The sequence below is a fragment of the Daldinia caldariorum genome (genome assembly GCF_022478825.1).
Source record: "Daldinia caldariorum strain CBS 122874 unplaced genomic scaffold F4812scaffold_15, whole genome shotgun sequence".
Taxonomy (NCBI): Eukaryota; Fungi; Ascomycota; class Sordariomycetes; order Xylariales; family Hypoxylaceae; genus Daldinia; species Daldinia caldariorum.
In genome coordinates this window covers 744,943-768,894 of record NW_025953051.1, presented here as the reverse complement: position 1 = coordinate 768,894, position 23,952 = coordinate 744,943, and the positions used below count along the sequence as shown (strand labels likewise).

The following is a 23,952-nucleotide window of genomic DNA, read 5'->3' as shown; positions in this document are numbered from 1 at the left end:
GGTAGGTATTGTAGGTATTGTACAATGGGTACCTTAGGTACCTTAGGTGCCTACCTACACGCTAGACATGTGCACAACCCCCTGTCTCCAATTATATTTTCTCTTTTCTCTCGCCTACGAACTTCCAAGACAACTCTTCAACTACATAGTACCTACTACCTACGTGTAAGTAAGAAAAAACGCAACCTAGATTTTACTTCAGACATAACCACCAGTAATTTCCGACTATGTAATATGTCGTTAGCAGCATTCGTACGAGGTGAATAAGAAACTGCGCCGGGTATAATTTCTTGGCGATGTTATCTCGACTCGAACGGGTCTCAGCTCGTAGCAAGCAGTCTCGGGAACTGTGCTACCAACATAACATATCTACGTAATGACACGCCCCGTTGCCGTGTTTCTTCGATCCGTCCACTTGGTTACGGGTCAAGTGGCTCCTGTAAGGCTTCGGGAGGATCCAGTCCGCTAAGGCCTAGCCCCACCGATATAGCGCTCCCTCGTCCCGAGGCAGAGGGTCGTGTCTCCTAGATGGTGTGGTGGTGACACAATGTTCAGAGGTAAGGTACTAGTACAAGATCGATCTTGTGGTAGAGCCTGTGAGATGCGGCAGTAACTAACACATCGAGTATAGCCTCCTATCCGACTTGTCAGCTCCTCAATGGCTTCCATTGTACATGCTCCTATACTATTTGAAGCCCGAGGACATGTGTGCCTACTACAGAAACCGACTACTAGCTATTACATGTGTAGCGACATGTATCGTCGGCAGCTCTGCTGCTGTTAGCTACCTCTGCTAATAGCTTTATAAGCTTTTACCCGTAAACTTGTGTCTTGGAAAGATGCAGTAGGTTCCACGGTTATAGAGCTGAGATTCGTCTATTATGATACCTCGCTAGGGCATCAAGGCCGAGCACCCAAATAATACAATGCCGTCGAGACATTGAAATCACCTACATCAAGGAGCGGGTTCTGTACATCCAAACTAAAGGCCCTTCAAGAACGCCCCCGTGAATGCGCAATTGCAAGGTCGCCACAAAGTACAACCTGAAAAAGGCTACACCAACAAGGACTTCAGACCTCCTCAAGTGGATTCCCGTGAACATGCATTACTTTGCGATTGCAGCTTGCAACGAGCCACCTCGAAGTCAGACCACGAGACTGTCTTACTTACGGCTCCGTACGGATCTAAGTCACAGTACTTTCTCGCTTCCAGGCACTCCCACCAATGACTGGTCACTTGCGATCCCCTTTAGGATAACCAACGACCCCGGCATCCGCTTTCCGCAAGGTATTCCTTGTACTCCCCCAATAACTGGACAGAGTGCACGTAATGCAACGCTTCTCAGGTTAGATATTTGGTCATTGGTCGCGACCAAGGCCTCTCTCTAGTCGCAGGACACCATCATTTCCTCCCGCAGCAACGCTAATAAAAACACTTTGTAAGACTACTAACATCGGAACCCACCCAGTGGCATGAGCGAAAGTATAGTACTCTTATGTATCTATATACTCGCCAGAAAATGCATTTGCGCCTGTTCTCATACCTAGCCTCTAGGTGTTACTAACCTGTGCTGCGAAATTTTCCCTGGAGTCAACCAAAAGATCTGGGAACATTACTTTAGGTACAATTGAGAAAGAATGGTACAACTAGTAGACTAGGTCTATTTTAGTTTACTTGCACTGTCACTCTCAAACGAACGTCGACAGCTTGTCAGGAATGGAAACACGTCCTTACATCGCGGGGCGTTGAACCATAGGGGCGGTAGCGACGGTAAAGATCATCGCCTACATATGGAGTACATGTCCCTGATAGGGTTCAGGGGGTTCAAGACAGTACCGAGAAAGTACTTGCAGTGCCATGTACTTGCAGATGCAACTACGTTAGTCTATCTCATCCAAGCCTGTATTGCATGGGGATACGTCGTATGGTAGTGTCGGTATATACAAGCCCCTACTATATTACATTGCTAATAAGGCAGTTCTCTTTTCATGTAGGAGCCACCAACTACACCGGCCCTTGTTTAAATCTCCTGCCACCACAGTCAAACAACTAGGTATGTAATAAATCTGCCGAATGACGACTAAATTCTGCGTTACTATTCTTAATTAGGTTCCGTCAACTCGTGTCTTCTGGCGTTAGTACGAAATGCGACACATAAAAATACCATCTTCACCGATATTCGTGCAGAAATACCGCATTCTATCGTTCTGGGGTCAGCACTTCCTCTAACCAACAGACTCATATCGCGAGTCTTACCCCAAGCCCCTGGATACATCGGATACTCTAGCATGATGGGTCTGTTAGAATTTATTACGAACCCCATCTATACCATAGCGTACTGCTCACCAACTATCTCAGACCGCGTATCACCAGCTACTAGCTATCGTATCCGGGTCTAATAAGTACTCGACTTCATATGGGCTTGATCAGGCATTTGCGGAAGAGTCCTTGTAACAGAAGCCAATCACAACACCAGCGACGAACCCGACACTACGGAACGCAATTAAGCCATGTCTTGGCATTCTCCACCACTTCAGAGCTGCGCTGGCAAGTGTCTCGGGAATAGAAATCTTTAGTAAAGACATTGTAGAGCTAGGAATGCCACAACCGCTTCCGACAGGTCGGTGATCTATCTGACCGCCACAGGCTCCCCAAAGCTTTGTTCTAGGCTATCTCTCTTACCTCTATTATAGGCAAAATTGGATCGTTCTCACGTCAAGACAAATGCGACTGGTCAGCCTAGATGCACGTCTACCCGGCACGACCCCTGTTCTCGGCCCGGTGTCTGCAACCGAGAATCAACCATACTATGTACTGAGCCGACAAGGCCACGACCGAGCCGAAAGCTCAGCTGGATCTACTGCTGGGCTAGAACAGTGCCGATCCCTGTTGCATTTACGTCAGAATATATTCCGTATGTTGCTTCAGTGCATACTTCCAAGATTGCATACGTCTTAACTCCAGGATCGAAGTGCCTACACCACGAACAACAGAACACTCTTGATACCAATGCACAAAAGTCTTCTATTGCAACCTTGGTAGCTATATAAAATATTTTCGTATTCGTTTGATCATCCCAACTCATTAATCCTTCAAATACGAATGTACGACATTTGTCTGCGTTAAAAGTGTCTCAATAACATCTTATTGGACGCCAAGCGACCGAGCTGGATTTTGCAACGGCCGGCCGCATGTAAAATGACTAAGTCGTTCGTCATATTATAACTACCTACCTACAAGAAGAAATTGGTCATGTATTTGATTGGGACCTGCATTGATGACCAGCAGGATAGATCTCGCAGGGCGCAGACATGGAGCTGTACTCTACTGACATACTGCAGGATGTTGGATGCTTACCTATTCATTACCTTTCCATGTCCTAACAGGGCACGCCGCACGGTCTTCTATACTTCGTTAACGTAACCCCAGCAAAGCTGTGGCTTATAAGTAGCCGGGCAAAGTTGAACAACTCGGAAAATCAGCCGCGGTTTATTACTACATAAGTAGCACACAATACTACCTATGTATACAAAATTTAATATTGTTTATTAGTTACGAATATGACCATCCGGGCGCTCTTCTCTTGGCAAGGATATTTTTACAGCATTCCCGTCGACGTTTCTGGTCCAAAGTTCAAGCAGGCTAATTAGAATGAAATAGCTATGCGACCGCCACATATACTTCGACTAATCCCCCCCAGTCGGCCTTATATCGGAACCTATATCGTCAATCTATGAAATTGGCCGCTTCCTAAATTACCATAATCTTTTTTTTTAAGTATTGTCCATTTTTCCATCCTTAGGATTTCGGAAAGATTGCTAAGCTAAGACAGGCGTAGGAAGAGACCAGGTGAACGAAGAAACCTTATCAGGTGATTGGAATGTTGTTGTGACAATAGGAAGGATTTTTATCAGTCAGCCGGGATTCTCAGCTTCTTTTCCGCGGTGAGGTAGGGGTCTACGAGGGCATGCGATAAAGTAGGGCGAAGAATATCGTACCCTGGCATGCAAAAGGTCGAGGTTCTTGCAAATCATAATCGTCACTACCGGACAAGGTTACATCGAGCTCTCCTATTTAAGTCGGGACGCCCGAGGAGAAATCCCGAAATGCCTGTCTTTACCTACCTACATATAACAAGGGCCTCTAAGCTTCGCGTCTCACCGCCCGAGCGTTCGTTACCAGTCTGTCGGGTCAACCCAATTTTACCAATCTCCAATTTTCTCTTCATCCGCTTGTCCCGCACTTTACGCCAGCTCCTTTAACCCTTGTCGTTTCGCATGCTACGGTACCACATCGATACATGATCCATAATGTAGGACCTTACTTACCTAGGAAGTAAACCTGTAAGTCTTAAGAACTACGGTTTAAAGTCCCCACATGGACTGAAATGGATACTAAAATGGATTCTATTAAGGATCAATGCTGCATAAGGCTCGAGGGATTCACCCGTCAACCTCGTGTTTACAGGTATGTACTTCGTACAACCACGCTTTTTTGTTTTCAGGTGGGTGGATATTCGCGATTCTCAACATCGCGGGCAATCCACAGAAGAACGGACTCAAACCTCATATCCAAAATACCTAGGTATATAATATTACCAGTAATTCATGCGTGGACTGACTTACACTCCACCATTACGTAAATCATAAATATTGACAAAGTTGCGGCTTTTAACTCTTGTCGCTCATCACAGGTAACTAACACACAAAAAGAATACATGAGTTTTAACCAACCTAATTAACCAGACTATTTGCTCGATCGATCTAATAGTTAACACAACACAGATAAAGTTGTACAGAGCAAGATTCGCACTGGCGCGTGCCAAGCCCCAAGGCATACAATTACATAGTACGGTTTCCTCTTGCGAGTTCAAAGCTTCGCACATTCCCACCCCTTTACCGCCTGATCGGACCCTTGCCTGCCCTAGGTGGTTTCAAAAAGTCCTAGGCAAGTCCACATTGTGAGGGAGGATAAGCGGCCTGGGCCGATCAACCCAATCCCAGGCTAACGCTAGTAGTTTTTACACAAGCATCACATAACGAAATCACGAATGCCTAAGAGAGTATGTGTAAGTAGGTAAGTATTGTACAGTACTTGTAAGCAAACCTTCAGAGTATTTGGTGCGCATGTGTGAAGATTAGACCAAACATCGCACCAACTAAAACTGGAATAAAGGAGCGACCCAGCGCCGCGGTACCCAATAGTGTCATGGCATCATGACAGCATAGTGAGCTTCGAAACGCGAAACGCGAGATGCTCGAGCCTCAGTTGTAATTCCCGGGTGAGTGGGCATAACACACGGCTTGCCAGGGCCTAATTATCATATACCTCGACACATAGCATACATAGTATACACGTGGAATACTCGCTAGGTCTACTACGGTAACACATCAGGCAGGTCAAGGCGAAGAGCACCTAGGCTAGGTATAAGTGCTTTAAAAAGCTGGCTAGTCCCACCCATATCATCAATATGCCAACACTATTGACCGTATTGTCACTTATGCGTTGGCCGAGAGCATTACACGGGTCACGCCGGGCGGCCTGGCCGCGGCCAGCATAACGAAGGATGCATATCCATACACGCCAAAAAAGCCGAGCATAGCGAACCGAGCTTCCATATGCGACATGACATAGCCCTCATCAGGTGATAACCTATGTTACATATAGTTAAGTGTATAAACTATCTGTATAAACCGCCTTCACCGTGCAGATATAGCATCTGACACATCATCAAGCCCAAGCGGACAAGGCCTAGTTGAAGACCCATATGTCAGGTCGGAGACAACTAGCGGCTGCATACGCATCTCATAGATTGACGACGATCGACGTACATAGCATACCTAATTACCATCGCGGGGATATAGACCGGCAGCTAGTAATAGAAAAAGGCTAGGTTAGCAAAGACAACAGCTGGTGGGGCCCTTTGATCTTCTTTCGAATGCTAACACGCAACCAACATTCCTTGCCAGTACCCACAGCCCCGGGGCCGGATTTCAGACCACCTCCGCCGGCCAGTATATAGCTCTGCCAACTTTTCTTGGTGCCCGAAGCTGCGCGGAGGGGCGACGAACTAACCAACTTCGATTACCTACTCGGGACTGGAGTCTAACCTCGTCTGGTATGAGCGATAGGGGTGTAGGCAGTTATTATCGGCTCTTCTATGGATTAATCTTGGCCCATGTCACTACCTCTACCTAAGGTATCATGCCGAGGCTTTCGAGCTCTGCTTCTTATTCTTTATGTCTTATGCTGATAAATCGATAAGTACTTCGTTAACAGCATTAGATGTCCTTCATTTAGGTAGGCAGGTAGGCAGGTATTTCACGAGCTAGCCTTGTACGTAGGAGCAGTCTGTTGGTCACTTCTTGGGGGTGACAAGATGCATCTTGTAAGTTAAATAACCTTATCTTCTACCCTTAAAGATGAAACGACTCCCATAAGTCCTGTGTTGTGCGTACTTCTAGAGAGGATAGAAACTATTTGTAAGTAAAAAACCGTCTAAGGAATACTCCAGATCCCGTATTGTCCATATTACCTACCCGTGTTCTTTAGGGAAAAAAAGGGGGGAGGGGACTAGACGTACCTGTGTCCACAAGAGGTGTTGATCTTAGGTACAGAGGCCCTAGGGGAGATTTCAAGGCAACCACGCTGTCACCCGCGTGGCTGTTGCCCCAGGCAAGCAAAGCATATAATTATAAAAAACGACACGTCCAGTATCAAACAAACACAAAGGCCTGGTGGTGTAGTTGAAGCACAGTCCACCCATGATGGTAGTTGGGGCTACCTATTCATCTGCCATATGTGTGGATTGGAATGGGTTCGAATCCCATCCGGGTCAATATCTTTTTGCTATTTTTGCCTTTTTTTTATTCCTCCTTCCTTCGGATTAGGTAGGTATTCGTAGACAGGCTGGGGCAATATTCCTCTTGGACTGCCCTGGTACCTTAGCTACCTACCTTAGGATAACTACCTATCTAGACCTACCTATGCTATGTATAAGCAGGTAATTGCTACTAGAGCTAAAGCCCTTGCGATGTGAGGCGGAAATATAATATCATCCCTTCATCTTGTAGTAATACAGGATGGTTGACTAATATGGTATGTAGTCTCGCCTTTGCTATATCGCCGCAGCATGCCTTTTTTCCTCCTTATTCATTTTTTCCCATGCCAATTATAAGAAGATACCAAGTAGTTTAGCCTAGCATCGCCGCTACTCAAAGTCTTTTGTTAATGCTAAACTCATACCTGTCTTTACCAACTTTTGGTCGCCGATGAGTACCTAACCTTAGGTACCTTATAGGCATTTGAGACGCCCGTGATACCTAAGAGTTATGTATTGTAAGAGAAAGGTCGTTGATGCCAGTCAGGTGATGAAGTGCAGAAATGCTAGACGATGGGGTTACTTTGAAGTCTATTACCACTTGTTCGAATTTACTTGCATACCTAGCTTCAGTTCGAACTTCCCCCTTTTTTTCTTTTTCTTTTTATTAAGTTAAACCTTTTTATAAAATGCATAACACTTAAAGGCACATATGAAAGTTACGAGTTGAAAAGAATAGATATGAACGAATTAACGAGGTAAGTACTTATAATAACTTCTATTGTTACTGTGAATGTTAGGTACTTACTATTAAGCCTAGCTCTTTTGTTACCCCCTTTTTATAGTCACTAGGTATGTTATATGTTATAACGAATCTACCTAATTTCAAAGTTTATGAAATGAACAATGTTTCACGCATTCCACGAATGTACGTTAGAGCGTTACTTGTGTAAATCATAGCAAATATATATTATATTATATTAATAAGATACTAATAAACTTGTTAACTTACCTAGAAGTACCTAAGCATTCTTACTCGTACTTCGATCACTAACCCCTATTTTACTATCACCGAATTTGTTTCCCATTTCATATAATTCCATCAAGGTACTTGAATATACCAGCCACCATACATTTCATAATACCCTAAACGACTTACTTGCCTTTAATGCCTTACGGGCTATGCCCGAGTATACTCTACTCTGCTCTAGGTTAGGTACTCAACATGCTTGGTGCTGTGACACCATACCATTCAGCCCCTCAACTTTACACTCATTTACCTTAGGTACCTATACAGTATCTCTCCTTCTTGCCGACTGTATTAGATAGGTACCTACCTTGATACATATATACCTTAAGTACTCGCCAACCCCCGATATTGGGTATATCCGGACTTAACTTTTATCCTAGTAGATAATTCACGTTACAAGTAATAAGCACTTAATACATGTACGCACGTAAATAGACCACCATAATTAGCCTCGTTGAGCAAGCCAAACAAGAACCCCGTGTGAACACACGTCGATATATGAATATCGGCCCCCAACCACTGGCAGGGGTTATCTCCGGCGCACACATCTATATGTACATGTATGGGGTATGCACATCCTTGAACATTACCGGCAGTCCATCAGCCATGAGTCATAGGCCAGCAGGTCCTCAGCTACCTACCTACCTACCTGCCCGCCTGACCGCCTGACCGCCTAGGTAGGTAGGTATTGTACATAATGCCAACGTAGTACTTGATGAAGATAACCGTCAGGTTTGCCTATGTGGTCCCATATCGATCAGCAGGACGGCCTTGCCCACCTTGACTCATACTCCATCTACCACCCTCCCCTTCTCCCATCGTTCCTACATACAGATCCTTCGGAGCTTCTCGAAAGTATGACTTAGGAACTAATGCGGCCACCCGAAGCTTGTCCTAGCCGCCGGTCAGCCTGACTGATGACATACACCCACACAACACTTCACTTTATCAAGCCAGAGTCATACTTCATCTCATAAACCAGATTTCATTGCGAAAATTACTGCTATTAGTACATCTGTCCCGGAATACTATCTACCCGTATCAATAGTAGTAGTAGTGGCGGCGGTAGTAGCTTTGGAGTCTATCCCGCGCCCCCCGTACACGCCCCCTTCCATCCCGGCGACCATAATGCCAAATACGGGGGAATCAACTTCATGGTGAGAATCCCTAAACGGATACGGTGTTGTATCAAAAAGGAGAAAAAAAGAAAAATCAACGCAAATATCCCTTAACAAATCATGCCGCCTCCCTACGAAAAAAAAAAAAAAACTTGCTTCTAGTGAAAACTCATCCGAGTTCTACCTCATTAATATCAAATAGAAGGTAACTATTTGATCATTCATCTGCAAATCATTGCCCGGATGCTTTTCGTCAGGGGCGGGAAGAAGATCAAAATGCATAAAGGTGGATTTTGACGCGGCTGGGGTTTATCAAATACGCGCCCGTAAACCAAGACGGAACGAAAGCGATTCTTGTACCAAATTACGCCGATATGGAGACGCAAGGCTGGGTTCGTCATCACCATTCGTACTCGCCGGTGGCTTTGTGGAATACGTAATCCTTGCCGTTCACGCTAAGAACGCCATCCTTAAGAACACACTTCCTGTTGCGTTGTGAGCAAACTACGATGAAAGTCAAATCTCGATATAACAAAGACTTACCACTTGTTCTTGACTCGTTGAACCTTGTCATACATGCAGAGCATGATCTGGCCACCATCCTCGTCATCGTCGTCATCTTCAATATTGTCGTCAGGATCGTCAAGGTCGGAGTTGATAGCGTCTGCATCATCAGATGCCTCGTCTTTCACATCATCATCCGTGCCGTCAACCTGAGAGATACCGCCTGGTAAGGGTGTACTATGTTGCGAGACGGCCTGATTCTTGCCTTTGCGCTTAAGGGGTAACATTAGGCCACCACCTTCCATAGCCTTGGCATGGGCAGCTATTTGAGCATGCAGTAAGTTGTCAATCTCAACGCGACCCATTTCCACATTTTCACCGGCAGAGGTACGACGCAGGAGAACACCAACATTGTCCTCAGTACCGTCTGCACCATCCATCTGAGAAGGTGCAGGTCTCTGTCCATTGGGCATGGTCATGCGCTGTTGTTGCTGTTGTTGCGGTTGCGGTTGCTGCTGCTGCTGCTGCTGCGGTTGTTGTCCATTAGGAGCCATGCCAGGTCGGTACTGTTGTTGAGGGGCTCCCTGCTGATATTGTCCTTGGTAGTTCTGTGGGATAGGCTGGTTACCAGGCCTCTGTTGGTTTTGAGGAAATGACTGCTCTCTTAATTTATTGATGGACGCCGCAGCGCGGTCGCCATACATAGATTGGAGTTGTTGGGATACGCGCTCTTGCACGACACCGGGGCCGCTTTGTTGAGTGGTCTGGGTCATAGGCGAATTCTCAAGGCCAGGCTCTGTCTTGACGCCGGGTTCGGATTTAATCCCAGAACCGTTCGAAGGCTGACCTCCTGCCATAGGCATGGTAAGGCCTTGAGGCTGAGGCTGAGGCTGAGGGACATGCTCCTGGATGAACGAAGAGCCATTCACCTGAGGAATAGGCTCAGGGGCTGGTGCCACAGCAGCCGAGGCCGCAGCGGCAGAGGGAGTAGGGGCATCTGGCTTGGGATCCCAGGGAAACGTAGCCAGTTGCTGTTGAGAGAGCTTCTTTTGCCATCCCTGATAAGATATTGTTAGTTAAGTACCTATCTATAATTCTTTTATTTTTGTTATTTTTGTGAGAAGATTTCTGGTTGCAGCGAAAATATTGTTCCCTGCAGGGCGGGCTTAAAAGAAAAGGGGACGAGTGCAAAAGTGACCAATGTAACGGATGAGCTGATAAATCTGATAGGATAAACGCGCACAGTAAGAGGCACGTGAGTGGACCGGGTTGTAGCCAATGAGAAAATGGCGTGAGTCACTGGAAGATTTGCAGCAGGCGCAGAGGCATAAAAAGCCCAAATAGTGCCTGCCCGCCCCTCGCGAAATCCGCCAGTTCTCACCAACCTCGGCCTCGCCTAGAAACCAGGAAATTGCCTGTGTAAGCTGCCATCATGGCAGGGTCGACAACTCATCAAATCTCGGGAAATTAAACCCAAAACATCTAATATCCAAAGAAAACCCCCCATCCAGTTTTATTTTTTTAACAAAAAATAATGATGATGATGCGCTAATAATTGGTGATAATCATCACTTGACTCAAGGGAGGGAGAGAGCGGCAGAAGAAAGAAGGGGAAAAAAGAAGAAAAAAATAAAGTCAATTACTCACTCGTTTCAGTTCTTCCAAGACGCTCTCGTCCACGCCGCCTTCCTCGAAATCGACTCTCGAAGCTTCGAGGACATCGTTGATAATCTGCTGATAGACGTTGCCGACCTGCGAGTTAGACATGGTGATTGAATGGTTGCGCGGGCGTGTGACCGACTATGTTGCGTTGATCAAGAGAGAGGATATCGATACAGTGGTTATATCGGCAACCAGGTTGCGTAGGTAGTAGCAACGGCAGTAGTTGTTGGTAATGGTGATGATGGTGATGGTCTACGTAAAAATCACCGTCTCCTTCTAACGAAATAGGTTGGAAATATTCCTGATAACGTAGGTAGGTACGGCGTGGATCACAGCTAAATGGGAAAGATGCGATACCGCAGAGAAGTTGCGCAGAGGAAATTGAGAGAGTTGCGAAAGATGGCGGAATTGTTTTGGACGCGGCTTTGCAAAGTCAAAAAAAAGTACGAAGAGACGGAAGATGTGTTTTGTCCGTTTTTTTGGTTTTTTGGCCCAAAGCTTTTCCCCTCCCTGTGCGCCTTCTCAAATCTGGTTCAGAATTCAAGTCTTCAGTTTTCTTTGATATTATCTTAAACAGCCGGCACGCTATTTTTTGTTGTCGTATACTGGCAGCGGATTTGGCCGACGGTGGAGAGTCCGTGGTTGGTGATGTTCTCGTGAAGGTTGGCTTGGAAATGCCTGGTTTGTTAAAGTGTCGCTTACGCGATTACTTAATCCGCCTTACTTGCCCCAGATAAGATAGGCCTAGTACCAATACCAAATCGTTCTTTTTTTGGGGCCTAGGTTGCACCACGGGTACCTAACCGCTTAAGCAATCTAGTACATCCAGTACGTACCTTTACACCACTCCTCCGGCCAACTAGGTACAAGTCCGGGCAAAGTCTTACCGCGGCACGTCAAATCAAATAAAATGAGGTAATGATTCTTAAACATTTCTCTTCAAAAACAGTACCATCTTTAACACATAAGAACCACGAAAATCGTCAAAAATAGGAAAAAGCGATAGCTATTTACAAGATCTTCTGAAAAGTAATATGATATATTTTATGACATATTTCCATAGCACTTGTTGGTCGAACAATCTCAAAACTCGAGAATGCCAAGACCCGGCCATTAATTGATACCTGCTACTGAGTCACTGAGTGCAGCACCCCTTTAAGAGTGCGTTGTCAGGTTTACGGGTTTACGGAGGTAGACAGCACTAGTAATGACTGCTTGCTGACTGCCACTGGCACTAACGACAGCATCTAAATCACCTAAATTTATGGATTACAATAGCAGTTATTCATTCGAGACATCAAAACACCAAACACAATCAATTGCAATATTATGGAAGATTTCATTACACTTCGCAGTACCAATACAGAATCATAGAAAAAAACAGATACCAGTCAATCTCATATCATCATATTTGATATGTCGACTACTTTATCTAACTAACCCTTCCCTTAACTCCCCAATCATTAATATCTGTAATTGAATCCGTAAAAAAACACCGTAATTATAATACAATCAATTGTGTGTAATAGTCTTTTTCCCATCCTTGCGGTTTTCCCTGTACAGCACGCGTTATCGCTTCGTAACTTCATGACCATGTCGTATCCGGATTATTAAAAAAAAGAAAGGAAAAAAAAAGAAACCTTCTAGGTCTTTTTTCCTTCTTCTATTTTTTTATCATGAGGATACCCCAACGCCATGCTAAAAGGGACACCAAATGCAGTTTACCCAGAGATGCCAGAGCGAAAAATTTTTACCTACTGTTCCGTTGAGCATTTTGACGACGATGCATGCTCTTGACATTTCACGAGATCTACACGGTGTGATGATTTATCGGATGGTCATCTGCTTGGCCATCTGGGCCTTGCTGGAAGAGCCGCTGGCACCAACACCCGCGGTAGCACCGGCCTTCTTCTCGAACACCTTCCAGAACTTCAAGCTCTCGTCGGCAGCTATTCGATGATAATGTTAGCTAGAATCCCACGCATTCAAATAGTGGTGTTACTTATGGGGTGCAACTTACCAGCAGTAGCAAGCATTTGTCCATCGGGGCTGAGGCAGCTGTGGAGAACTCGGCTTTCATGGGCAGGGATCTCGACGTTTCGGACGAGAGTAGGGTAGCTCCAGATGCTGAGAGAATTGTCAGGGAATCCGCTCGAGCTGACAATCTCGCGGTAGGTAGTGCTCCATCGGAGGCTGGTGACCTGAGAACCAGTGTCGATGCTGTTCACTCTGGCGCCAGAAGTAGTGTTCCAGAAGTGAATGTGGCGGTCGTAAGAGCCACCACCAGTAGCAAGGAGGTTCATGTTCCACGGGCACCAGGCAAGAGCCTTGACGGCCGCCTTGTGGTTGGTCTTGGTGAACTTGGGGACAGCTAGCGATCGAGCATCCCAGATAGAGACGAGGTTATCGTTGCCTCCAGTCGCAAGCTGGGCACCGTCGGATCGCCACTCGAGGCCGCAGACTTCGGAAGTGTGGGACACGAGTTCAGCCACCTTGTGCTCGGCGATACGAACATCGTGGTTGTACACGAGTCCACTTCGGGCACCGGTAGAGAGAAGGTGCTTGTTCCAGCCCATAACACCAACGCGGGTGTCGTGGCCGAACATGCTGCGAACCTTCATACCTTCGGCAACGTCCCAAATCTGAACCTCACCGGTTCCTAGACCAACACCAACGTAAGCACCATCACCAGACCACTTAACGCTGCTAACGTATGTGTCAGGGCTGGTCTCCAACAAGCAGCTCACTGAACCTTCGTCGGCTGACCAGACGTAGACATTGCGCTCGAGGCCGATGGCAACTTGGTTACCCGAACTCCAGTCAAGCAGGTTCAAGTAGTAGTCATCAATCAAACCCGGAGCGTCTAGAACTCGTTCGGGGGCGGTCGCAATGCGCCGTCGGGACTGAGCAGAGCTAGCACCAGCTGGCTTAAGTGGTCGGTTATACTGCTGGCGAAGATCGATGGGCTTGGAGGACTCGGGGGGAGCAGGCTTGAATTGGAGGATGCGAGTGTTCAGGTTGACACCGCAAGCATTGGCTAGGGAATCTTGGTAGGCAACCGTGTTAGGCGACGGGCGGGCGTAGTTGGTAGATTCGTCCTCCTCGATGTTAAGGCTCTCAAGAGCGGCGATAGCATCATCGGTAGCAGAAGATAGGACAGCAGAGGCTTCACCGCTGTTAGCCCTCGAGCGTTGCTTCTTCTTCTCCTGGGAATCAAGCTTTCCGGATCCGGCGTTGGAAATGGCAGAGCTGGTGCTTCGGTTGGGAATGAATCGGTCCGCAGCATAAGAGATGGTGGTCTTGCTGGGCTTTTGTCTTATAGGTGCGGCTGTCTTCTTAGGCTTGGAAGGTGTCTTGGTTTGGCCTGTGCCAACGAGAGTGAAGTCAGACACGCCGAGCTCAAGAGCCTTGCGGGGAGAAGAAACCGCACGAGCTAGGTTGGACTTGGGGGAATTGCGGTGGGATGACCTTGAGGTCGTCTTGGCAAGGTGTGCTGATAGGTTTCCTCCATACACTGACTTGCTAGCGGGGCGGGATGCCTCACGGCTAGAAGACTTCCTGTCAGGTGTGAAAGGGGATGAGTTCACATTGACGGGAATATTGACAGATGTGGTACGTTGACGGGGGGATGGTGTGAGAGGCATCCGTCCGCCGGCGGTACGGGAGGAGAAAAGTCCCTTGTGGGACTTGAGGGGAGTTGATACTGCAACTGATGCCATTGTGTCTAATTGTAATAGAATATGACGATGATTGGGTATCAAAATGGAGAAACTGTTAACTCCGACGAAGAGCAACCGAATGTCTCGAAGGAGTATTCGAAGTAATGCCTTCGCGTAGAACTAGCTTTGAAGTCGGAGGGGCGATCAAATGGCTGTAAGCAGCGATGAGATCTAGTGGACTTAAAAGTATTGTGCGAAAGGCTTTTTTGATAGCGGTAATAGCCACAAAGGGCAGCGGAGTAGAGTAGTAGTATTTGAGGATGGAGAGGATGAAGAGATTGAAAGGTTTGTGTATTGAAAGGAAGAATCAAAAGTTAAGTTCGAGGTGAACTTGGTGACTTTAAATGTTTACTTCCAGTGGATCAGAGCGGTTTTCCGTTGTACAGGGCAACCGGTTAGATCCATTGGCACTACGCCGTATTTGGTCTAGACAGCTGTGCACCTACCATGAGTGAATGTATTAAGGTATCTTTTCTTACATTAGCAGATTCGGTAGTAGATGGCCTGTGCCTCATTGAATCATGTTCCACTGTGACACTTCCCCCACTTTCATAAATCTTGCTTGCTGGCAGGCTGGCCAAAGCCAAAAAGACCCTTGTACGGCCGGAGATAGCGAAAGAAAAACAACCCCTGCCATTGGCAAACGCTTCTAAACGCTCCTAAACGCTCCTTAACGCTTGCATCATACAACAGCACGACAAAAACCCTTTTTTTCTTTTTTTTCCCATCCCATGTTCCAAGCTTCAAGGTCCACATTAATATTATATTATATATAATCTCACCATTGAATTTTCAATCGACTTCACCTCGTGGAATTTGCGAACAAAAAGGAATTAGAAATGTTGACATAGCCTTGTCATTCATTTCTCCTTCTCCAACTTCACAGCCTTGCAACTTTGTGTGAAGTGAATTTCGCTGCCTTACGGTTACAACAGCCCAAGACAAAAAAGAAAAAAAGAAGAAAAAAAAAGAAGAAAATCATGGTCCATAACTCGTCATCATCCGCAATGGCTCACTCCCTTTTTGGTGGACCCGTTACTTCAACACATCACCACCCGGCTCTCCCTCTACCGGCTATCACTCCTGCAACTTCGAATGCCCCGACCCCCGTATCCGCCTCTACCTCCTCCATGTCTGCCGCATCCTCGAATAATACGTTCGTCATGACGAACTCGCCCATGAAGAGTAGGGCTATAATGGATAATTATCGACCCAAGGTCACACGAACCCTTGGCCAGCGGCCCGCCTGCTTAGTGAATGCTTCGGTCACATATTGTGGTAACAACCAGATCTATGCCTTCGGCGGATTTGACCAGTATACGGATGAGGTCTACAACCATGTGCTGAAGCTAGACCTTGTTAGCCATCAATGGAGTCTTGTTGATAACTATGGAGACATCCCTGGCGTAAGGATGGGTGAGTTAAAACTATTTATGTCTTACCGTGTATAACCCCCTCAACTCACATAAATCGGTAGGACATACTGCAACCTTGTATCAGGGTGACAAACTTCTTGTCTTCGGTGGCGAGAACGAACACAGGACATATCTCTCCGATTTGATAATATTCGATCTGAAGAGCGCCCACTGGACCCAGCCTCAGGTTTCCGGTCCCATCCCCAAGGGCCGAGCCAGACATGCGGCTGTCCTACACGAGGATAAACTGTTCATTATTGGTGGCATCACAGGTCATGAGAGCTATGTCTCAGAGGACATCTGTTATCTCGACCTGAAGACTTATACCTGGTCGAGGTCCTGGCGATTCGTTCCTAGATTTGACCACTCGGCCTACGTTTGGTGCGTACCTAATATATACTTGCTATGACTCCGCTCAAAAAGCTAACTCTTTACAGGAATGATCGAATCTGGGTATTCGGCGGACTAAGCAGAGATATGGATAAAATAGGCGACCTTTGCTGGTTAGATTTGAAAGGCAGCCCGGATTTCGAGTCTCCGCCTCAGATGGGAAGTGCCGTCGACAGGCATACTATATCTAGTCGTTCAAGTGATTCTCCTCGGACTCCTTATTCATTAGGCACAGCCCCGCCCCTCTCCGCCTCAGGCTTTGCAGCCAACATCCGAGCAGCTCAAGTCAGCACTCCCTCCTTCCACTTGAAGAAGCAAGTTCCCATGGCACCGGGTGCCATCTCTGTCCTAAGATTCGTTTCTGGAGGCAATGTCCCATCGCAAGGCTCCGGCATCCATTTCCATATTTATTCTTCCGGAAATCTCCTGGACTTTGTCACCCCTGTCTCGAATATTACTCCGAAGGAGTGTTCGCTTTCAGCTTTGGATTTGAATACTCTGCGGTGGCAGAAGTTGGCCGAAGGTCGTGAGATCTTCAAGCCAGGCTACCAATGGCACTATTGCACTATGAACGAGGACGGTACTAAAGCCTGGCTATTAGGATGCCCGACGGATGTTGCCAACGACGTTGGAGCTGGTGGTTTTGAAGAGTATTTAAGTGATATCATGGAGATAGATCTACGACGTTACGGGTTTCTAGGAAATAATGCCGCCTCCGAGTCTCGAGCAGAGTATGCTAGACCTACCACCCACGCCAGAATCCAGGACCAGCCATCAAAAGGACTTGGACACGATCTCGCAAAACTCTTCAATCAACCCCCCGAGACTGGAAGTGGAACCGATTTTATTATTACCGCTCTGGCTGGTGACGACTATGACGACGACGATATGATGGGTTCTAGTCTCATTCGCGCAGGCGAGTCCCCGATGGACCAGAATTGGCTCACACCAGATGCACCCACATCCGCCCCTATCCATGTGCATAAACTAATCCTCCAGGCTCGATGGCCACATTTTGCCCGTTTGTACAACGCGCAGATGGCAGAATTCCACACCAAGAAGATGCATATCCCGGAACCATACACGGTAGTTAAGGCATTCCTACACTACCTCTACACGGATAGCATCCACTACGATGACGGTCCGATAGACCTTTCAGATGTTGCCGGCCTATTAGTGATGTCAAATATCTACAATATACCCCACCTGCGCCTCCTTTGCGTCAACCGACTTTCAAAGGAACTCGATGTGGAGCACGCGTGCATCATCTGGTATTGCGCAGGACTTGCGAGCGAAGAGTGGCTGCGCAAGCGGGCCGCGTCATTCTGTCTGACGCACTGGGGCCGCATAGTGCGTACTCAGGGGTTCCTACGCCTGCCACGATCAGCTCTCGTCGAGCTGTCGCAGGAGATCGACATGGAAGGTCGAGTCATCGCGGGCGAAGAACTCGAGTATGTGGATAACTGTCGCGGCCGATTCGACGCCTCGGGCGTCTCGCGCAAAGATAGCATCAGCAGCGACCACACGCAAGCTCTGCCTTCGGACGTCGACGACTCGGAAGGCATGGATATGGCCTGACTCTTTGGGATAGTTGGGCGAGGAAGACTCGCGGTGGGACATATTCACTTTTGAACACGGTTCTTGACTATGCGAATCCGAATCCGCATCCGCATCCGCATCATTGAATGACGCTTTTTTTAATCCGCTTTTTCTCTTTCCCCCTAGCCTTAACCTCGTAGAAGGGGGAGAGGGGGAAGTTGCATTTTATGGATATCTGAGACTGCACCTGGAGTGTAGCCCGGTCACGAAGCAACGGATGGATACGAGTTTTTTTTTGTTTTCCTTGCGCATCCGTTCTTTCTTTCTTTCTTTTCCTTTTTTTTTTTTTTTTTTTTTTTTTTTTTCTAAATACGAACCAATCTTGTAGGGGCTGGTTGGTCGTCGGATTGGGAGTTTTAATTACTAGCATGGTTTGGCGTTTAGGAGAGGGAGAGAGGGAGAGAAGGCAGTGGATAAACATAGGTTAGGACAGGTTAGGTTGGGATAAGTCAGGTTAAAGTCAGGTAGTGAGCAGAAGTCGTCGTCACAGAAAGGGAATAGGGTGACGATGATGCATAGGGCTATGATAGGATATACTATTACTACTATTAACACGAGTTTTAGAAAGAAACACGGGCTTGCGAGAAAAGGGCGCTCTCTACTTCTGTGCGTGCGTACACGCTCTTCGTGATGGCTTGTTTCCTTACTCTAGGGTACCTTACATGTCTGCCTCTAGGTACTGTACCTTATAGCAAGCATAACATGATACTCGTGATTCCCAATTTCGTAACGAGTGGGAGCAAACGAACGAACGAACGAAGGTATTTATGTATGTTGAAGATGTCCAAGTGCATATATATGACTTGTGATTGATTGATTGATCGATCGAATAAGCATGCGATAACCACGAGGAACGAGCAGCGAGACGGCGTGGAGGCGCTAGAAAAGGGCTGAGGCTAGTACGTAGCAGTAGCAGGACCGTACGGATCTCGGTGTGGCCTAGGGACCTAGGGTAAGGTAAGGTAAGGTAGGCCTGGTAAGGTGTGTCTACCTAAGGTGTACCTAAGGTGTACCTAAGGTGTACCTAAGGTGTAGAGGTAAGGCTAGGTATCGTATCGTATCGTACGTTACATGGCGGTAGACCGTAACCGAAGTGTGCAATCAATACCTACCTAACCTTAGGTTCGGTTCGGTTAGGTAGTGTTAGTAATAGTAGTAGTAGTTTACGCTATGCTACGCGAGTCGGACTCTGCATTAGTCTCCGTTGATGTACGGCCATGGGAAGGGTTACATAGTAGGTAGAAGTTAGGGAGGGTAAGGCAAGGCCAGGCAGGGCAGGACAGGGCTAGGGTTGAGGCTAGCTGGATCCCAATAATTGACGTAGCAGCTAGAACGCCGAGAAGAACATTAAGGCGTCGTAGTGTACAATACCTGATGTATGTATTGTGGTGTATTTTGGTGTATTGTACCTAGAGCAAGTCAGCTAGGTAAGTTACAGGTAGCTAGTTGAGCTGGTTGAGCAAGTTAATACCTGATCTAAACGACTTTGGGTACTAGTTTGAAGACGAATTAGATACATACATGCAGTAGTGTATTTCGGGAATCTGGCTGTTCTGTTCTATTCTATTCTAGCTAGGTACCTACTCTACGGTATGGCTAGGCTAGCTGGTGAGAAGGGGCCACGCTAGAGAGAGTAAGTTGGTAAGTGGGCAGGGTCAAGTAGTACTGATTAGACGGTTAAGCGCGCAAGGCGAGGGGCAGCACAATAGCGTATACGTAACGTAAAAGGTACCTACATAGTAGATGTCAAGTATCTAGCCTTAGGTAGGTAGTCTGAGTTAATATAGTGTACCTAGTATACAGGGCTTGGGACTCGGGGCGGCCCTCAGATCTAGGGTTAGACTCTAGAGAGATCGGCGAGGGAAAAGGGAAAAGATGAGGAGATGGAGATTGGGGGGATTCTCGGTGAATCTAACTTAATGGAGAAGAGGGAGAGCGTGAGTGGGAACTCGGAGAGAAGGGACGGTAAGGTTAACGATTATCTCTAATAAGGTGGATTTGTGTCGCGTGTTAACCCTCGGCTTAGGTGGGGAGTGAGGGTTTACTAGTGAGTGGGAGAAGAGGGTCTTCTTGCTTTAAGTTGACGTACGCACATGTTTTAGATACCCTGGTAGTTAGTTAATACTAGTCGTGTTGTCAATAAAGAGGCACGGAAGCGAGATCTGGGAGAAAAAAAGAGTGACATGTATGGTGTGGGAGAAGGTCGTGGGAAGGATCCGGGGTAAGGATTGTGTGTGTGTGTACCTAATGTTTGGGAATCTTTGGCTTTGGGTAGATAAAGTGCTGAGTAAAAAGACTAATGATGATGATGGAAGTGATGAGTGGCGTCTGAGGTGATAGATCACGAGAGGGATCGGTCATTCGACGCCTCAAACAGGCATACGATCGTAGTACTCGGGACCTAATCGACGTTAACTTTTTTGGTATGAATAGATTAGGTACTCTTTAACCTTAGAGGCTAGAGCTCGAATTTGATATGTATCAAGGAGGCTCCTTTACCCTGTCTCTAGTAAGATTTACCGGCGAAGCAGTAGGTATACCTAATAGAATATCATACGTACCACTACTCCTGTAGCACCTCGTGTCCGGTGTCCGGATAGAGATCCAGTAAGCTGACATACGCTATCATCCACGTGCCCTAAGCGACTGACATGAATTACCGAAGGACGAAAACCAATAAGCAATCATCTATCTCCCCCATACCGACCAGACCAGCATGTGATCCCCGTATGTCCGATTAGGGGGTAACGCAAATAATGTCTAACAAAAACAAAGACGACGACGAAAATATCCGAACAGGAGCATATCTAGTCCCTACCAGGAGCCTGACTAGATACACTTCATAGTCCACTACAACCAAAACAACTTAACCACTGCAGATTCCCATGTCATACACACGCAGCATCAAGAACATGTAGAAGGTGTAGAAGGTATAGAGTAGAGCCCTTGAGAACACCGCAAATTCATTAGTTACGCACAGGAAAGTCGCCGCTGGTAATATCCAGCCGCTCCTCATCTATAAACAAAGTTCCCCTTTCCTTTTTTCCCCCCACGTCCTAGGGGACGTCAATTATAGGTACTTTTTCTTTCTGCCGCCCTTTTTTAAATTTCCCCTCTGGCCTCCCTTTTAAATTTTCGGTTTTCTTTTGTATGAGCCGGAATCCTAGACTGCAAGAGAAAAATATACCGCTGGAACGCCCGGCTATCCCCCAGATCGTTCCCTAAACAAAGACGTAGAGTAGAGGATGAAAAATATAGCTTTTCCATCGGCCGTGAGGCACAACATTCTGTAAGCGAGCGTATCCCCTTTTTGTTGTAATAAAAGAAAAAAGAAAAAAAGAAAAAAACGACACGAAATCAAGAAACAAAACCATAACAGCGGCATCAGCAACAGCGTATTGGGGTTGCTAGGATAGCAATCTCGTCAATACGCTGCCGTTTCACCAGCCGTATCTCATTTCTGAGCGCGTCAATCGTCTTCGTGATTCGTTCCCTTAATTCGTGATCTCATCGGTCCTGTAAATCTTCCATGTTCGATCCAGTCGTGGAAGGTAAACTGTCGTGATTCGAAAAGACGTAGAAGCGGGATGCGGAAATCATGTAGTTGCAAGTATACATGTGACCGAAGACCGAGCCAACACGCCCAGCTCTTTGTAAAACAGGATGGAAAAAAACGAAGAGTTCTGCATAGAAGTCTATCGAGGGTATATCTTGGATTGGACGCCTTATGCAAGAAGCAAAGAACGCCGCCAAGATGCCATTAAAGGACAAACTTTTCCGAACCGAGAGAAATCATGGCTTTATGTACAGTTGCCATGGTATGTAAGGGGGTATCCAGTCTATATGAACACGTCTATGCCGAAGAATCAATGCGAGAACCACAAACCCTCCGGTTGAATGAAGGCCATCAACGCCGGGTCGCAACTCGAGGAATTAGTAGTAAGCACCGTTGTTGCTGGCAAGCGGTAGAGGGTGCAGTTAAACAAACTTATAGCTGCATCTCTTCGCCTATTCCGGGAAGTCCGTGAGTGAGATTGGCCAGACTGAAAGTCATCTGGTTATTGGCAGCGAGGTTGGCTCGGATATTAGCCGCTTGAGCTTGGATCTCGCAAGCAGACGAATGTTGCTTATGCTGTTCCATTGTTAGTCTTCGTACATATACACCTTAAATATAGTACCTAGGAAGGTTGGGATGAAATGGGATGAAATAGGATGAAATAGGAATGACATACGTATTTGAGACCGTTCAAGTTCTTATAACGCTTGTGACAGTACTCGCACTTGTGTGGTTTCTCCTTCTCCATGCCTGTCTCGCCGGGGTAAGGGGCAGATGTCTCGGGATTTACGATGGAGAAAGACCCGTCTCCATTCTCGTGGAGCTGCTGATTTTGGTGACCGTGTTGTTTGTGGTACCTGCATAATCAATTTAGCGACATGTTAAGATAAGGGCCGGGAAATTCAAAATCGGCCGAGAGAGGAGGGGAAGACAAAAGTCTCAGGCGAGAATTGAGAAAAAAAAAAAGTTTAAACTTACTTCAAGCCGTTCTGGTTCTTATAAGCTTTCTCGCATCCAATAACCGGACACTTAAAGGGTTTGTCCTCCTCCGGCGGTATTACCAAAGATCCAGGGTTCGCGATTGCTCGTTGAAGTGCTGCTAAATGGTTGGGATCAGTGATGTTAGCGAACTGACTTGCATCCAGTCCAAATTGAGCCATCTGTTGTTGTAGCGCTCTCTGGCTTGCCGGTCCGCCGTTCGGGCTGTAAAGCCGCTTGGCCGGGTCGTCGATGAAGTATTCGGAAAGGTTAGAACCATCAAAGCCTCCTCCAATATTGTTGAGGTTCAAGTTGCTCAACGAAGAGAAGTCCATGTCTCCCATCCCGTCCTTGTTGCCACCCATTTGTTGTTGTCCTAATGCGTTTTGTTGTGTCGTCAAGGTGGGCGTATTGACTGACGAGACTGTAGGGTTATTCTGGAAGCCAAAGTTACCAGCACCCGGCGTGGACGGTTGCGACGTTCGGAGGGCTTGATGTTGTAAGCCCGGGGTGCTCAATTGTAGTTGAGGCCTCTGTTGCTGCCCGAACATTTGTCGGGTCTGTTGGATGGTTCGTTGGTTATCGTCCATCTCCATCATACCGACAGTGTCATCCATTTCCATGTCACCAACAGCGTCCATCTCGTCATTAGATTGCATCCGGCTCAACTGTTGATTCCGCTTCTGAGCGTTCGAATCCATCCCCGAAGACTGTCTTCCCATCTGCATTCCACCAAAGCCCATTCCGGAACCGAGATTGTTCCCTATGTTTCCAAACCGTTGGCCCGACCCCATCTGCGTCTGATGCTGGAAGCCCTGCGAATCCTGCCGTCCAATTCCCATCGACATAGACGGTCGGCTGTTAACAGAAAGCCTATGGGGCGTTGGGATACCGGACCCATTCCGGTTCGGCTGGGCATTCTGGCCCGTGTGGACCGTCTCATAGTGGCGAAGCAGATCGTGCATCGTGTCCAACTTCAGGTCGCAACATATGAAGTTGCGCAGATACTCGGCTTCCATCTTGGGGATGTATGAATTAGAGTGAAATGAGGGTGATTGATGAGCACCGGTGAACGGTGATGTGCCTGTCATTACGAGGCTACTCGTCGGAAGACATGATTAATTAGCCACTTGTCATCGGGGGATTTTCACATGCATGAA

The 23,952-nt window shown here is 46.9% G+C and overlaps 5 protein-coding genes and 1 non-coding gene across 6 annotated transcripts; 2 read left to right on the top strand and 4 right to left on the bottom strand.

Annotated features, from left to right (window-relative positions):
* Positions 1 to 5,499: 5,499 nt before the first annotated feature.
* F4812DRAFT_461812 (uncharacterized protein) lies at positions 5,500 to 5,805 on the bottom strand (the record flags this gene model as incomplete). Its single annotated transcript, XM_047937928.1, has 2 exons — positions 5,500 to 5,653; positions 5,726 to 5,805. The coding sequence occupies 2 exons, from the start codon at positions 5,803 to 5,805 to the stop codon at positions 5,500 to 5,502; spliced, it is 234 nt and encodes a 77-aa protein (XP_047787814.1).
* A 927-nt stretch (positions 5,806 to 6,732) lies between these two features.
* Positions 6,733 to 6,839, top strand: F4812DRAFT_t125. The gene has a single exon. It is a non-coding gene; the product is annotated as a tRNA-Met (tRNA).
* Positions 6,840 to 8,667: 1,828 nt separating this feature from the next.
* Positions 8,668 to 11,357, bottom strand: F4812DRAFT_125778 (transcription factor IIA, alpha/beta subunit). The gene is made up of 3 exons (XM_047929499.1): positions 11,121 to 11,357; positions 9,513 to 10,531; positions 8,668 to 9,454 (listed from the first exon to the last, which is right to left on the bottom strand). The coding sequence occupies exons 1-3, from the start codon at positions 11,238 to 11,240 to the stop codon at positions 9,370 to 9,372; spliced, it is 1,224 nt and encodes a 407-aa protein (XP_047787813.1). The 5' UTR covers positions 11,241 to 11,357; the 3' UTR covers positions 8,668 to 9,369.
* Positions 11,358 to 12,379: 1,022 nt separating this feature from the next.
* Positions 12,380 to 15,172, bottom strand: F4812DRAFT_439005 (WD40 repeat-like protein). Its single transcript, XM_047935038.1, has 2 exons — positions 13,156 to 15,172; positions 12,380 to 13,084 (listed from the first exon to the last, which is right to left on the bottom strand). Exons 1-2 carry the CDS (start codon positions 14,852 to 14,854, stop codon positions 12,963 to 12,965), a joined length of 1,821 nt encoding a protein of 606 aa, XP_047787812.1. The 5' UTR covers positions 14,855 to 15,172; the 3' UTR covers positions 12,380 to 12,962.
* Positions 15,173 to 15,722: 550 nt separating this feature from the next.
* F4812DRAFT_125744 (galactose oxidase) lies at positions 15,723 to 18,287 on the top strand. The gene is made up of 3 exons (XM_047929498.1): positions 15,723 to 16,270; positions 16,332 to 16,650; positions 16,707 to 18,287. Exons 1-3 carry the CDS (start codon positions 15,835 to 15,837, stop codon positions 18,235 to 18,237), a joined length of 2,286 nt encoding a protein of 761 aa, XP_047787811.1. The 5' UTR covers positions 15,723 to 15,834; the 3' UTR covers positions 18,238 to 18,287.
* Positions 18,288 to 22,246: 3,959 nt separating this feature from the next.
* On the bottom strand, positions 22,247 to 23,883 carry F4812DRAFT_461808 (uncharacterized protein; the record flags this gene model as incomplete). Its single annotated transcript, XM_047937927.1, has 3 exons — positions 22,247 to 22,390; positions 22,491 to 22,671; positions 22,793 to 23,883. 3 exons carry the CDS (start codon positions 23,881 to 23,883, stop codon positions 22,247 to 22,249), a joined length of 1,416 nt encoding a protein of 471 aa, XP_047787810.1.
* Positions 23,884 to 23,952: the final 69 nt, after the last annotated feature.

Bases quoted from the DNA above. Each gene is read 5' to 3' on its own strand.
- F4812DRAFT_125744 (XM_047929498.1), top strand. From the start codon at position 15,835: ATGGTCCATAACTCGTCATCATCCGCAATGGCTCACTCCCTTTTTGGT. The intron at 16,271-16,331 runs GTGAGTTAAAAC...ATAAATCGGTAG, and splicing joins CATCCCTGGCGTAAGGATGG to GACATACTGCAACCTTGTAT. The intron at 16,651-16,706 runs GTGCGTACCTAA...AACTCTTTACAG, and splicing joins GACCACTCGGCCTACGTTTG to GAATGATCGAATCTGGGTAT.
- F4812DRAFT_125778 (XM_047929499.1), bottom strand. From the start codon at position 11,240: ATGTCTAACTCGCAGGTCGGCAACGTCTATCAGCAGATTATCAACGAT. The intron at 10,532-11,120 runs GTGAGTAATTGA...ATATCTTATCAG, and splicing joins TCTTGGAAGAACTGAAACGA to GGATGGCAAAAGAAGCTCTC. The intron at 9,455-9,512 runs GTAAGTCTTTGT...ACAACGCAACAG, and splicing joins CAACGAGTCAAGAACAAGTG to GAAGTGTGTTCTTAAGGATG.
- F4812DRAFT_439005 (XM_047935038.1), bottom strand. From the start codon at position 14,854: ATGGCATCAGTTGCAGTATCAACTCCCCTCAAGTCCCACAAGGGACTT. The intron at 13,085-13,155 runs GTAAGTTGCACC...ATCATCGAATAG, and splicing joins ACAAATGCTTGCTACTGCTG to CTGCCGACGAGAGCTTGAAG.